Source organism: Cyprinodon variegatus, unplaced genomic scaffold (genome assembly GCF_000732505.1).
Source record: "Cyprinodon variegatus isolate N-32 unplaced genomic scaffold, C_variegatus-1.0 Scaffold36, whole genome shotgun sequence".
Taxonomy (NCBI): domain Eukaryota; kingdom Metazoa; phylum Chordata; class Actinopteri; order Cyprinodontiformes; family Cyprinodontidae; genus Cyprinodon; species Cyprinodon variegatus.
In genome coordinates, this window is record NW_015150489.1 from 1,941,900 (window position 1) to 1,957,734 (window position 15,835).

General features: G+C 37.5%; 2 protein-coding genes across 4 annotated transcripts in view; both read left to right on the plus strand.

Moving 5' to 3' along the window:
* acsl6 (acyl-CoA synthetase long-chain family member 6) overlaps positions 1-4,911 on the plus strand; it is a 42,820-nt gene extending 37,909 nt beyond the window's left edge. For both annotated transcript variants that reach the window (XM_015405046.1, XM_015405051.1), the window contains exons 14-21: positions 214-309; positions 556-628; positions 2,119-2,207; positions 2,288-2,404; positions 2,516-2,659; positions 2,771-2,872; positions 2,950-3,021; positions 4,004-4,911. In XM_015405046.1, coding sequence (XP_015260532.1) covers positions 214-309; positions 556-628; positions 2,119-2,207; positions 2,288-2,404; positions 2,516-2,659; positions 2,771-2,872; positions 2,950-3,021; positions 4,004-4,144 — 834 coding nt within the window. In that variant the 3' untranslated portion in view covers positions 4,145-4,911. The remainder of the gene's footprint in view (positions 1-213; positions 310-555; positions 629-2,118; positions 2,208-2,287; positions 2,405-2,515; positions 2,660-2,770; positions 2,873-2,949; positions 3,022-4,003) is intronic.
* Positions 4,912-14,488: 9,577 nt separating this feature from the next.
* fnip1 (folliculin interacting protein 1) overlaps positions 14,489-15,835 on the plus strand; it is a 34,388-nt gene continuing 33,041 nt past the window's right edge. The window contains exon 1 of one of the 2 annotated variants that reach the window (XM_015404841.1): positions 14,489-14,660. In XM_015404841.1, coding sequence (XP_015260327.1) covers positions 14,572-14,660 — 89 coding nt within the window. In that variant the 5' untranslated portion in view covers positions 14,489-14,571. The remainder of the gene's footprint in view (positions 14,661-15,835) is intronic. The other variant, XM_015404834.1, reaches the window with a different exon arrangement.

A 15,835-nucleotide genomic window follows, 5' to 3' on the forward strand; every position in this document is an offset into this window, starting at 1 on the left:
ATGCAGTTAAACCAGATTGGCAATAGGTGTAAACGCTGTTGAAGAAGTATGAAGCTTAATTATAAAAAATTGTCCCAGTGATGTTAAATATTAAAAGGGTTAACTGAAAAATGGTCTTGTTTTGTTGCTATTATCTAAGTTTTCTGTCTAAAATCTTGTATACAACATCACTAAGCTTCCTCTGTCTAATCGATATGCTTGGTCTTGGTACAGGCCAGCCTGGGAGGAAGGCTGAGGATGATTATAACAGGAGCAGCTCCTACCTCACCCAGCGTCCTGAGTTTTCTCAGAGCAGCTCTTGGTTGCCAGGTCAGACACACACTCACTAACTCACGCATACCGCACTCAATTCACATTTACTGATGCAGCCGAACATCAGTTGGGATGAACTGATGAGTGGGATGCAGAAGGGCTGCAGCACAAACTGCCTTTTCACCACAACAATGCACCTCAGGCACTCATGTCTTATTCATTTAAATCTGATCTTCACAGTTTATCAAAACAGTAAACGGCAGGAGGGTTGCTGACATGTGCCTTCCTGATGTTCCTCTGTAGGTATATGAAGCGTACGGACAAACAGAGTGCACGGCTGGATGTACCTACACCACACCTGGAGACTGGACCTCAGGTAAACAGCAGGCCTTGATAAGAGAAACAGATCTTAATCTCTGCTGAAACTGCTGAGCTTGTTTGCTAGATTCAAGTCACCGGTCAGAGATCAAAAAGTGATGACAGTGAGCTGTAAGTTTGGGGAATAATCAACCCCGGTGTTTGAAAAGCAGACTGATTAATGTCATTATGGTTATAAGCGTCCTAAAGGGAATCTGTTGTTTATGTCCTGCATGAAACTTTGGATATACAACTGAATTCCTCTCTGTGTGGGTGTCATGGTGATGTAACAGCTCAGACAGTCTTGCAGTTTTTCCCCTTTTTTCCAGTGTATGATTAAAGGATCGGGAGGGGGGAGTAAGGAAGTTCCTATCCGCTTTGTAAAGAAGGAAAAATAGCAGCAGCCTTATGAATCAAAGCACCTACAAAACATCTAAAAACCAGGACCAAAAGCTGTAGGAGTGAAGTTTAGTTTAATTGTGTTTTGTTTGTTTTTTTGTTTCTTTTTAATGGCCTAGCCTTCCTGTGATGTAATATTCTAAATAATCTCCCTCTGGGTTTCTTTTAAAGCTGTTAAAATTCAGCCAGTGCATGCATTTCTTTCATCCCGCCACCCATGCGTTGTCGATTCTCAGTAGTGAAATGTTTCTGGGAGAAGACTTTTTAAATGAAAAGATCTTCAAAAGATGTTTGGAATTCTCCAGTTATCATTCTTCAAATTCCCCAAAAGGGTTTAGTAAATGGAGAATGCTGTATTGTTTTACATACAGCAGGACTGTAAACCTGCACGATCACACTTTACCTTGTAGGAAAAAAATAATAATAATTAGGATTTGTCAGAATGTATATTTACCTTCTAAAACGTTTTCAGTTAAAGAGAAATATAAATATTTTAAATCCATATTTTGATAAAACGCCATGAAAACCCAAATCTACCTGTCTTGAAACTAAGATGAGGTTTTTGGTGGTGAAGTGACAAAATATACAGCACTGTATTTTGTCTTCCCCAAACTTTATGCTATTACTGTTATTATGATTCCAACAGTTAAAACACTATGGTTACCTATTATCCTAATAAAATAATTTCTCAGTTCAGTTGATGCCTTCACATGATCTACAAAGTGGGCAACCTAAAGAAAATGGATTAACTGTATCTAAGGACGGTGTAGGTACCTACAGGGGCATACAAAGCAAGCCAATTCTGTTAATTATTCACTATAGTAACTTTTAAGCCAAGATTTTTGCCGAGTCATGTTTCCAAAAGTTATTCAGTACTTTTATAAACACGTGTGCTTCAATACTCTTTGAAAAGCAAAGAGAGATCCCTTCGCTGTACAACTAGTAATGAAGAAGGTACAACACCACCCTCTGCTGTTTATCTATTTTTTTTTTTTTTATGAATATCTGCATTACATAATCAGATCTTGGTTTATTTTCATTTATAGAAAATAAGTAGCTGGTACTCAGTAAAAGTGAAATTGTTTCTGTTTTATTTAATCTGATTAATAGGACATGTTGGGGCTCCACTGCCGTGTAACCTCATTAAACTGGTGGATGTTCCTGAGAAGAACTACTTTGCATCTAAGGGTGAGGGAGAGGTAAGGAAATATAAATGTTAAGAGGTAATTGCTGTATGTTTCATGCATGGCCTTAATCCCATGGGCCTTTTTTCATCCAGGTCTGTGTGAAGGGACCAAATGTGTTTAAAGGCTACCTCAAAGACCCAGAGAGAACTGCCGAGACGTTGGACACAGACGGTTGGCTACACACCGGAGATATCGGCAAATGGTTACCTGTACGTACATAAAGTTTACCACATTCCACCGTATCATAGAGAAGTTCAAAATGCTGTTGTGATTACATGAAGATCATTTTTTTCATGTTTTCTTTACCTTGCCTGCTGAAGAATGGCACGCTGAAGATCATCGACAGGAAAAAGCACATCTTTAAGCTGGCGCAGGGCGAGTACATCTCCCCTGAGAAGATTGAAAACATCTACATCAGGAGTGAACCGGTGGCACAGCTGTATGTTCATGGAGATAGTCTGCAGGTAGGACTTCATCATACTACGGCCCACGATAATTCATTCTTAGCTTTAGGTAAAGGATTTTTTATTTAAGTAATTTCTTTTTGGATTAAAAGTGGGATTGTTTTTTTTTAGTCCTGTTTGGTGGGAATTGTGGTCCCTGATCCTGAAGTGATGCCTGAGTGGGCCAAGAAGAAAGGCATCCTGGGAACCTACAAGGACCTCTGTAAAAACACGGTAAGTAAAACAAGTTAAAAGATTTTGTAGCTGATTTAAATCCAGCACTGATGCATATATATCCTTTCTGTTTACAGGAACTAAAGAAGGCCATCCTTGAAGATCTGGTGCGTCTGGGTAAAGTCAATGGCCTCCTGTCTTTTGAGCAGGTAAGAGACATGTCTTTTTTTAACTGTATTTCCAGGAACTAAGAAGCAAAGATGGCATGAAATCCATTGGTCTTTGAAAACCTGCAGAGGTTCCTCCCTGCATCTAAGTCACAAAACAATACGCCTGATTGCAGTTTGTAAATGCAAAAAGGCGCAAAGACCTCCATTTTTGGTAGCATGTGGTCAGCTTAAACTGCAGTCACAGCGTTTTGCCATGTTGGTCTTTTTTAATGGTAAGCTTACAAGCCTGAGAACATTTTGGTTTTGGAGTACATAACATACAACCAAAAAAGTAAAATGGTTTGAAGAAAACCAAGTCTAAGAAAATGTGCTAACAAGGGTTTCCCCTTTACAATTCTGCCACTCTGGTGCTCTGCAGTTGGTGCTGCGTTCTCAAAACTTTGATTGCTTCAAATGGGCTTTTTTCACATCTTGAAAATACAGTTTTGATCTCATCTGACCTTTAACCTTTTCAGGAATCCATTTGACTTGTCATAGGGAGAAAAAAAAGTAGATTTAGTATGTGAGATGTTGATCAGTCCATGTTAATGTGAAACTGGCTAATGTGGACAGTGTGACCAGAGCTCCACTCTATAGAAGGCTTGTATTTTTAAACAGCTATTCTTAAATATCCAAACAAATAAGACATCTTCCTTCTATAGGAAAAGGTTTGAGTAAGATGTTAAACATTTAGAAACTATTCCATGAGAAAAGACCCCAAAGTTTCACCTCTCTGGGTTTGAAAGTGTTAAAACAAGCTAATGGGGCTTCCTCAGGCCTATTAAGAATTTGTGATGCAACAACAAAAGCTGTATCCTTTCAACTAAGCCAACAAATTTAAGTGAATACCTCTGATTCTCCCAATAAGAGTGGTTAAAATCTTCCCAGGAGCTTGTTGATGGTTGCAAAACGAATGTGGCAGAGGTGGAACCTGCTAGGGGAACAAACCGGTCCCTAACTCTGTTTTTATGTCTCTTTAAAGGTAAAGAATATCTACATCCACAATGAGATGTTTTCCATCGAGAACGGGCTCTTGACGCCAACGCTGAAGGCCAAACGACCTGAGCTGAAGGAGTTCTTCAAGAAGAGGATCGACGATCTCTACAGCAGCATCTCCATGTGAAGGCCGCCATGAGCATCCTGACGCTAAAGATCTGCTTAGACCTGCAGAGGGACAATTCTACATCCCAGAACCATGCTTTGGGAAAGTAAACCAAAACTGTCCTAAATGTGGAGGATTTAAACTGGCTGTTCAGAACAACTTAAACTAGGAATTTAAAAAAAAAAAAACCTGACACTTCACATCGTCATATTTATTTCTTCATTTTTTTATTTTTATTTTTTGCATTTGCTGCATAAATATACAGAGCTATATGCTTGAGAAAATAAGTTTTCTTTGTGTCATTAATTTGCCACATATAACAATTCAAAACACAAGAAACAAATCAGTGTTAAACACTGAACTGTCCAGCAGATGAAAGCATAGAACTGCATGTACCGCATATGCAAAGCAGTGCTTTCTTTTATTTATTTTTTTTGTTTCGTTTTTATCAGAATGAAACAGTAAATTCCTAAGAAATACATATGACCATGTGCATCGTGTTCCATTATGTCTTTTTTTTATATTGGTTTTAAATTAGGCATTTTAAATCTTACCAACACTGCTACCTGCTATTTATCTAAACAAATCAGCTCAGATCCTCGTAGCAGGGGGAAAAAAACCCAGCACTGAGCAGAACGTCCCTCCCCTTTTTCTCTCCCTCTCTTCCCCTCGCCATCAGTTTAAACAGCTACACAACCAACAAAGTGTCTGATCACGAGTTTGATGTAATTGTGTGTAGAGTAGCTACAAGTGGAAAGAAAAACCTGCAATTCAATCAGAGGCTCTCCTACAGCCTACAGTCCTACAGCGCGGACCGAACAATGTGAACCTGGAGCTTCTGCAAAAATCCTTCAAATCACTCCCCTGTTTTGTGGATGGGGGGGGCATTTCCTCCACTTAAACTCTGTTTTTAACCCATTCATTGTAGGAAGGGTCATCATGAGGGGACTGTGGCCAGACATTCAACATGCATGCACTTTTTTCACTGTAAAGATCTGGCCCAGATTAAGCTGTCATCTCAGCTGGTGCAATCACTGCTTGATTTTTCCATTCATTTCTGCAAAAAGAAGAGGTCTGGTAATGAGCAACAACAACAAAAAAAGACTGAATAAAATGAATGCAAAACCAGGGATTAGGGCAAAGCATGCAGTTTGCCATGCAATACTGAGACCCTCTGACTTTCAATGAAAACGGTTTAAATATGTTAAACCATTTCAGGTTACTGGGTTATGTACCCCTGATCAAGTACCGTAAATGGAAGTTAATAGAACAAACAACTATTTTAAAACATAGGGTACATCTGTTTTGTTTGAAGGGTTTACATATAGTAGTAATGCAAATGCTTTTAAAGTTGATTACCGTCCCAAAGCATAAACAATGTGGATGTAAATAAACGAGGACAGGTTAGATGTAAGCATATTTATTAAAATCAGCCGTATGATTGATTTTGTTTTTCTTTTTTGTTCCTCTCTCTCTTTTTTTGCGTGTTGTAGGAAGAATTGTCCCTTATTTATTTATGTATTCTGATGTACAATGGAATCAGCACCATATCCTTGTAATGATTGATCGATGCAAAAGGGATGAGGGAGGTCGGGGGAACGGGTGCAGGGCAGTGAAATAAAAGATATTCTGGAATGGTTTTAAATGAGTCTGGTGTCTCTTTTTGTTTTCGATCGGTTGTTCTAAATAAAATATTTGGAAAGATAACCTAAGACCACTTTCCAAAGGAGTGAGTTAACACCATCAAGGTGTATGAAAGTTTGGAAAACATTTCCTGTCATATAGTCACAAAGGTTGCATTCCCTATCACCCTTATGAATTATATAATCTGGGTCATATAATCTAGCTCTAAACATAGATGACCAGAATTAACCGTTTATTCTATTCATGCTGAAAGATAACCAAAATATTTCATATGATTTAAACATAAAAATCTATATTTTAACAGAGGTGGGAATAGCTGTTTTTATTGCAGTCAGTTGGATTTCCTTGGATAATAAACTTTATCAACCTCCATGTTGTCCTCATTTTCTGTATACATCCTGTGTCCTCCAGCTCAAAATAACCCGTCTTCACTAAACCCCCAATATAAGCAGCTTAATTGAATTTTAAACACCAAACCTCATCTTGAATTTGTCATTCACCACATTTGTCAGTACTTGAATATACCCTCTTCACTTGAATTTATATAGCTTAAAAAATTGCTAAAAGGAGTTTTGAATGCATTTTATCATCCCAATGAATAAAATGCAGCAATTTAAGCCCATATAGGAAACAAAAATATCAAAAAATAACATAACCCATTCAACTTCCTGTTGCATTTATTGGATTTTGTGGGGGGGTTAACACAGTGGCGGGTTATTTTGACACAAGAAAAACAGGAAGGTGATCTGAGCAATTTCCCTCTCTTCCAAAATGTATACAGTTCACTTGAGTTCCTCTTGTCAATTTAAATTTGTGTCATTCATGTTGGTTTAGTCAACTTTAATAGGACCCCTGCGACATCATCGTCTACTTTTCACCAATATATTTTATATTTGGTTCATTGTTTTGATTAACACTCCCAGCTAAGATTTAGCTGCAGGATGTATGGTCTCCCAATTGACCACAGATTAATGTGTTACACAGAAAGGTTAATAATTAGTCCATTACTACAAGTTGCCCAAGTCCCATATCTGTGGCACAATCCCCCTTTTATCTTTAAGTTGCTTTAGCAATATATAACACTTTGTATATGAATGGTGCTCTGACTATAAACTTACCTCCCCTCCTCCACACATGATCGTTGGGGAGATGCTTTCACTGATATGCAGTAAGTTTCGTTCCGCATAAAAATCCTGTATCTTTTATTATGCATCTGTTCTAAGAATATGTGTTTTTCTTTATATGTTCTATTTTGTTAATATGTGTTTGGTGATAATGAATTACATTGGAAAACATCTATGTAATTACCTGGATGACTGAGAGTCTTCATCAGCATAAAACATCTATGGGATTTTAGAAATTAGCATGCGCTTCAGTTACACTAAATTATGGTCAAAGAACTGGGTCCCTGTGTAGGAGTATTTAAAAACAGAAATCTCTTATTTTCATTTCTCCCTGTTTTTTTATTGCTTTGTTTCCTTTTATTATTTTAAGAAAGAAAGCTTATGCTTAAGCCTGTAGGATACTGCCACCCTGTGGTAAACAATGGTACTCTCTAATTTGGTCTGACTAGTAGTTTTCCTCCAGTTTTCTTCAGGCATGTTGATAAAAAAAAACAAATTATAGTGTTTATAGACAGGATGCTCACTTTATGATATAAGATAGAAATAGAACCCAAAATAAATTATGTTAGGATCTATTTTAACCTTAAAACGGAAAGCATACAAACCAAACCTTTACTTACTAATCAATCAGAACAGGTAATTCTGCAAGAAATCAGTCAATTAGATTTAAAAAAAAAAACACTGGATTATTTAATCGTATTTAAATAAAGAATATAAGTGTGTGCATGCATGTAAATATACACACATATTAATTTATATGTAAGTTTGTATAGATATTGATAATATTCGCATTCGTTCATACCATTGAGGTATGAATTCCCTCTGACGTCATTGATAACCACACTCCAGTCTGGTAGGTGGCGGTAAATGCGCCTTAAACTGGTTGCCATCCGCCAATAAAAAAAAAAATAATGATAATAAGAAGAAGAAGAATCAGAACAGGTGTGCGTTGTTGCCTAGCAACGCCCAGATTGGCGCTGTACGAAAGCTATTTTAAGCTTTTAGCTGATTCCTTTCTTCAAATTAATTTAAATAAGGGAGTTATATCTGAATGAAAATGGACTAAAAGGAGATGAGTCAGCCCAAACGCCAGGTCAAAGTTCGTCATGGTTATGTGTTTGCTTGCAGACGAGATACACCCGTAAAGAGGAGAGCGAGTAAGAAACTGTCACACAAAAAACAACAGATATGAGAAAAACTTTCTTTCTTTTTTATGTGTTTTATAATTTTGTACTTGCAGAAGCGAATTTTTTCTTAGGTCAAATGTTTCCTTTTATTAACTGTAAATAAAAGGTCTTTTTAGAAGGCTCCACAAAGGCCAATTGAATTTGCCATTTAATGTTTAAACGTTTTAACAACGTTAAACATTAATTGGTTGTAATATAATTAACTTAATAAAGAATAGGATACTTGAATTACAGTTAGTCACATCTGAATGTTTATTAAACAAAACATATATATATATATATACGTGTATATATGGTTAATGTGATTTTGTCTGACAGAAAACAAAAAAAAAAGAGGTGACAAAAAAAAGACTGAATGAATGAGAAGTTCACATGCTATGAACCATGTTTCAAATATATTATAAACTGTATTTGGGTACTACTTTTAATCAGATTTCACACTATTATGCTGGTTTTAAAATTTCTTAAATTAAGGTGATCCAGATGCCAACATACTAAAGATTTTCAAACTCTGTTAAACTGAATAAAAGCTTTTAAAATCACAATCTCTGCTTTACAGAATATATAGAGTGATCCAGATCTAATTCCTCTATTTTAGGTATGCTTTTATTACTACACTGGGAAATCATTATAAGTGTTTTCTATAGTAGTATAAGTGTTCATGCAATGTTTATTTTGTGTTGCAGCCAAGGTTTAGAGGTATTTCCAAACTGTAGGAACATACAAATCTCATTTAAGTTCTGAACCATTCATTGGCTCTCAGACTTTTGTTTTATTTCCTTTTAGTAGACTATTTAGTCTGTTTTCAAAGCTACCTAAAATGCATTTACTTAAATCTGCCCTTTATTTAGTTTTATTTGTTTTTGTTTTTTTTTGCATTGTTGGCTATTGAGCTGTGTTTGGTTTTAAACGCTGCCATATAAACAATGTCTAACTTTGTTAAATTTGGAAGGTCAAAGCCAAGATGTATCCAATTTTGATTTCCAGATTATTGCGATTTTTATCTGCTGCTATGAATTCAACATAATGTATATTTAAAAACCCTTCTTTATATGATTAGCCATAAAAGATAAGCTGAATGGCCCTTCTTTTAATGTTTATACATCAAAGAAGGCCTCATGCTTGACTGCTCTAAGAGTGATTTTGAGTTAGAGTTGATCCAAAGGTAACTCGCAGTCAGATTAGTCAAAAATCCTTTGAAAGCAGACTTGAATGTGGTAAATTTAATTATTGTTTTATGTGACTCTCCTAGGACATAAAAGGCTTCTGATTAGAAAATACTTTGACACATTACCAGAAGAGCCTGAGGAAGAAGAAATAAACAAAGCCACTGTCAAACCAGTGATTCAAATGAGGGTAAGTGAGAAACACATTTTTAGCTAAACTTTCAAATCTAGCTATGACCTGTAGTTCCTAGCTTGTAGAAGTTTGGGTGCTACTGAATTGCTGAGTGCTTCTTAACCTTGATTTGTTCTACTTCTGCATTCTAAGTTTGGCGCTCCTGTGCCATGCTTAAGGCGCTCTGGGTTGACCAGAAACAGAGGAACTTCATCTGGGAAATCAGTTGTTAAAGAATCTGTGCACCAAAACTTCTCAGGAGAAGCTCCCCCAGCAGTTCAGGCCCAACTCATTCCAGAGGCCCTTAAAGGTGATGGCACTCCAGAAAGTGGGCCATCTTGCATCACCGAGGCAGACTCTACTTTAGAATCAGAGACTGAGGAGGAGGAGGATGATGATGATGATGAAGATGATTGCATTAACTCTTCTGCTTCAACATCCCTTAGCAGCTTTTCTTCCCCAGAGATCTTTAGAAAAGAAGTGAGTGGTAAGTGAATGGTTTTATAAATTGGCTTTGGAAATGAAAACCATGGACATTTTAACATTCTAGACGTGCTGCACATCAAACATCAGTGTATTCCACGAGACACACAACAAAAAGTCTGCTATAATTAGTTTCCCATTATCGTGTTGTTGTTTTAGAAACTAGGGAAGCCAGGTAGAGAAACCTCTTAAAGAGGGATTTTAGAGTCAAAATCTTTGTCAATAGGCAATGGTTGACAGGAACATTGTTGCTGATCCCTTGCACCCCAGCCACAAACTATTTCAGTCAATTCCATCTGGCAGGGGGCTGCAGTCCAACAGGCCACAAGAACAGTTTATTCCCATCCGCTACCAGCCTTATAAACAAGACCCAGAGACCCCCGTGACACTGACACTCCCTCTTTCCCTCCCCCATTCAGGACATACGAGCTACACAACATAATATGTCCAGACCTCCTCCTTTACATTAACGCACAGTTCTACTGTGTATGTAGTATATGGCTATATACTATATGTATTGTATGTTTTATATTGTATTTAGCTATAGATTCTGTATTCTGAATGTATATCTAATTAGTCTGCACCATCAACACCAAGTCAAATTCTTTGTAACCACAAACCTACTTGGCAATAAATCAAATTCTGATTTTAGCTGGACAAAAAAGTGCTGAACAGACAGGAATGGTTTAGGTCCAACTTAGATTATGTGGTACTCTGGCCCAGTCAAAGTCCAGTACTGTATGCAGAACAGAATATATACTAAAGGACAAACTGATTTATTTTCAGATTTATATATCAAAAAATATAAACACTCTACCATTTTGCTATCATTTCACATATTTATGGAATGCTTTGCTAATCAATAAAAGAAAAATCCATAAAGAACACCTTAAAGATGATGACTGTAACATTGTGGAAAAGTAGTTGAAATTTTTTTGAAGGCAATGTAAAGCATTTAGCATGATTAAATGATGTATTCCCACCCAAATTGTTGTTTTCATTGTTTGTCTTATCATCTAACAGTGGACACAATGACTTTTCCCAGTGAGGATGACTTGCTGGGTCTTCATCTTCATGTGAAAAATTCCACCCTGTTAGAAGACAGCCATGCGGAAAACATTAACACGCATCATCCACCCAACCTTTCTACCATCATAGGTGATACTGTAGTATTTGTGAAAGCATGAAAACCTAAGGTTATTTCATTAAGCATGTGGAAACAGGCAACTTGTGATTTACAGCTACCCTCGTTTTTGCAGATCTTTCTTCCATTGTTGAAAATAAGTCTGAGATCAGGTGAGTGTTTCATTAATGCTGCCCACACTTATTGACAACTCTCCTACCTACCTTTAAATAGCCTATGCTGTGCTGATAAAGATTTTTATTTTTTTGGTTTAACATTATTATTGATTATTTGGAATCTAATAGAAAATGGCAAGAGTACAAGATTATTCCAGTTTATGCATTATCTGAATTTAGATTCAACTAACTCAGTGCTGTAGGTCTTGGCTGGAGGGACCCAGCAGTACCATATCTTCCAAAAAGAGCAGAGACCAAATCTGGTGATCTCCTGATCAGGCCCCCTCTGACCCTTGGCTGCACCTACAAATCCTGTCCATAAAAGTTATAAACAGAACCCATTGCAGAGGGAACCCCTGCTGGAGTCCAACATGTACTGGGAACAGGTCCGACTTAATGCCTGCAATACTGCCTAGACTCCTGCCCCTTTTCTACAGAGACGGGATTGCCCGTAATAAAGGGCCCCCAACTACGTTCTCCTGGAGTGCCCCCCCACAGGGCACCAACAGGGACATGGTTGAATGTCTTCTGTAGGTCCACAAAGCACATGAAAAGCAGTTGTACAAACTTCCGTGAATCCTGTGGAGGGTGTAGAGCTGATCCAGTGTTCCCTGGCTGGAACAAAAAGTGCACTGCTTCCTGAAGCCGAGGATCAAAGATCAGCCAGACTCTACTCTCACTCTGCATGCATAGGCCATGTGAAGTGGGATCCCCTTTTGCTAGAACACACCCTCCAACTCCTCTTCTTGTAAAGGGGAGCCTTGGTCTACCAGGCCAGGGGCATCATCCCTGGACTGGTACAACCAAAAGCTATGTTCATGTGATGTTGAAGAGGCGTGTCGAGCACAGCAGGCGCACTGAATTCAGAGACCTGAGGTACTCTAGGTGGATCTCATCAAGCCCCCTAAGCTTTGCCACCATGACATCTTTTGACCACCTCAGTAACTGCTTCCTTAGTGATGAACAGGTCCGACCTTAGGCATTCATTTTCTGCTTCCAGGTAAGCTGTCAAATCTGGGTTGAGATCCTCAAAGTATTCCTTCCACTGCCTGACGATGTCCACAGTTGGAGTTAACAGCTTCCCCTTCTCACTGTAGACACTGTTACCCCCAGATTGCACTTCCTAGGTGATTATTCTGCTCTGCTCATGTCCACCCTACAGACCAACTCTGTTGCTATGTTAATTCACAAGAACTGTTCCATATTGACCCTTTCTATTCGGAGTGCACCATCTATTGGTCCATCGTTTATCAAATAATGGAAAAACGCCAATTTTCTACTCTGCTCTGGTCCGCCTGGCTCTTGCGCTTGTTCTCTTTGGGCTTCAAAGAACTTGGTGCAGAGCTTGGTGGTGTTACCTCGGATATAATATGCGTTGCTTTTCACAGAATTGTAAAGGTGGTCTGCAGTGGAACATATGCCTAGAGGAACAGAAGATGTGGAATATGGGCTTTAGCGGAGCACTGCGTCCACGTCAGGAGGCACCACAAAATCTGGCAGAATCGCTTTGAGGCTTACCATTAGTTTTTCTCCATGGTCTGTCCGAACTCCTTCCAGAAGAATGGAATATCCAGATAAAATTTAGTTTGGTTAAATCAGCAACCCCCCTCCCCTACAATATATCTCTGGCCTGCTTGAGAAAAAGGAAAAACTGACCATTTGCAGATACAAAGAAAGAACTTTGCCAATATCATCATTGTTTTTTGTCACCCATTGAGGTATCTGGAGTTCTTTGCATGAAGGCATTTAGTGATTTTATAAAATCAGATTTATTAGCAATTAATCCGTCAGAGACTAATAATACTTAAACCGATGAATCAAATTAAATTAAAATTAAATCAAATTAGAATCTGATGGGATTCATCTCAATATTTTTCAATTGTACATCTATAAAAGAAACTTGACTGAGAACTAAGACTATAACGTGAATGACTAACACTTTTATTTTTATCTTTTTTTCTGTCTAGCTGCCACAAAAATCCTGAAGATGAAAGTAAAACAAACAAAAGCTCATGTAAATCAGGTAACATGCCAAGTTAATTTATTAGGAACCGTATTTAGGAACCGTATTTTCTATAATACTGCATTATTTAATTTTTTTATGTGCAGATGAGAAGAAAACTCTAAACATAACAAAAGTAAGTTTTAAACATTTTTTTCCACTTATTGAAATTTATAAGATTCATGGTCATTCAAATGTTGATCCTTTCCCTAGCTTTCAGAGAGAGAGCCCATTCTCCCTAGAAAGAAGGTTTGGTTCAAAAGCCCCATCACATCTGAGATTCAAATAGACAAAGACATCACACGAAGCAGCAAAAACTTCAGCAATTCCAGAACAGGAATGAGCAGCGCTGAAGATGAAACATTACCTTTTTGTGGGACTCTAAACAGGCCACAGAAAGCGAGGTTCTTTCACTTTGTGGATAAGAGCGAAGAGGAAGCCTATTTTCAAAAGATGAGGGAAAGATGCGAGAAACTAAGAAATGCTGTTTTCTTTCCTTTAATATTAGAGAAGGAAAACCTGTAGAGTTAACCTGCAGTTAATTCAGACTAGTATGGGGGGGAAGTGTATGACAGTAATAGACTGAGGAGTGGATGGATGGAAATATTTAAAGGGAATAGATGTTGGAAATAGGTGTTTTATTTTATGTTTCTGGTAAATATTGATGTAATTAATTATAATAAAGTTTGTCTAAGTAAGTCTAATTAAAATGTATATTCATAAGAAAGGCCACTAGATGGCACACTTGTTAATAATAACCCTTTGAGAAAATGCACGTAACTTAAACGTTTTGTGGGAAAACAATATATATGTATAATGTGTGTGCTTGTACTTGTTATATTTATGCTTAAATGTATTGGAATCTATGCTTTGTGTTGCTTATTCTTCTATAGGTTATTTCAAATAATAAAAGAAATGTTAAATGTGCTAAACGTATGAGTCCTATTCTGCAATTTGCACATTTTTACAGTTACTGTTTATCGTTTTAAAATATTGTGTTACTTATACTGATATAATATATAATCTATTATGTGCAGATGAATGCCAGCGTTTCTAGCTGTTCCAAAGCCGGCTCTAGATTATTTTTGAAGTACATTTTACACCAACACAATTCCCCACAAAACATCAACACTGAGCACACGTACCACATGGTTACCTCACCAAAAATATCAGCCAATCATTTAATTCCGTCCTAAAAGCCGCGCAAGCAGCTGACCAATCAGAAAAAAGCTAACAGGTTACCAAGCAGCCCCTGTGACTAATGCCTGTCATATGACTCTGACACCCATGGAGACAGTTACAAGGAACGAGATTCGCTCCTGGATGTGAAAACAAAAGAAAGCGTGTACCGAATTTATTTTTGGTACAAAAATGCCACCGACTCTCTTTCACAAACTTTTTAACAAGAAAAATGCGTTGTCTCCCCCACCGAGATGTAGCAAGGAGGGCCCAGCTTTCAGGTACATCTTTTTTTTTTGTCTTTTATGTCTGTGTGTAACGTTGGCTACGCTAATTTTATTTCAGATTTTTAGCTTTGTTGTGTGGGCGTGTCGTTGTTTTTGAAGATTCACAACGAAGAATGGAGTGTGGCTAATAGATATTTATATTTTAGTTATGTCAACCGTACAAGGCAAACTTGGTGAAGACGTGGGAGACGTGTTGTTCCTGCTGTTACGCCGAGCTAACTTGCTAATGCTAGCGGAGACTCAGGCTGCTGCACGCGCTGTGATGGTGTCTTCATTCCTTAGCAACCGTTTTTTTTTTTCTCATTTACTGAATTATATTAGCGCGTCTATTTATCAGAAGCTGCCATTGAATATTGTGCGTTTTAAAGTTTTATTTCTAGCGGCTAAATGTGGTGGGAGATCCAGAATTGGCTGTCTGCTCTTTGTTTCTCCTCGTGTTTCCCAAGTCACCTCCCCTCCACCGTGGGTTTGGGTTGTTATGGAACATTTTTTGTTCTATTTAAGTTTAGCTGCTTTTGTTCTTTTATGGAGAAAAATACATGTTGCTCCTGGTTTATGTTTTTTCTTCCTGCCAGTGCGTTCAGAAAGGCAGCAGAGGACACAGTGTGCTGTGGTATAGCGGTGAGCAGTATGTGATTGCTCCACTTAAGCTAATCTCATATCATGCATCTCTATCTATACTCAGTGTTTACATCGTCAATGTTTAATTTTCAACAATGTTGAGATATGCAGCCACGTGGCTACACCGCGTAAAAACAATGCAGCTGTTTGTTGTTGTTTTTAACTTCAGTATAAGTTACTAAAAATGCAATATTCTGTGCTGCAGGTGTCTGTGCTCTTAGATTTACTTGGGTTTCTTCACTTTAAAATGTTTTATCAAACGCATGTTACGTTGGCAAACTCTAGTGAATTAAGAAAAAGCTTATAGAGGTTTTAATTACTAAGGAGGGAAAAAAAACTGCACCAAAATGTAAAGCAGCAATTGCACTAGGGATGATACTAAAGATTTTGTTGCTAATTGATTAATCTGTCAGTTATTTTTATTTTTTCAATTAATAATCAGAAAGCAAAAAGTTCCTTAAAGATTTAAGACAAAAATAAATCAGGTAAAACTAAAACCTTTCCACTTGAGATGTTCTGGATAGAGCATACTAGCAGTTTTTTTTTTT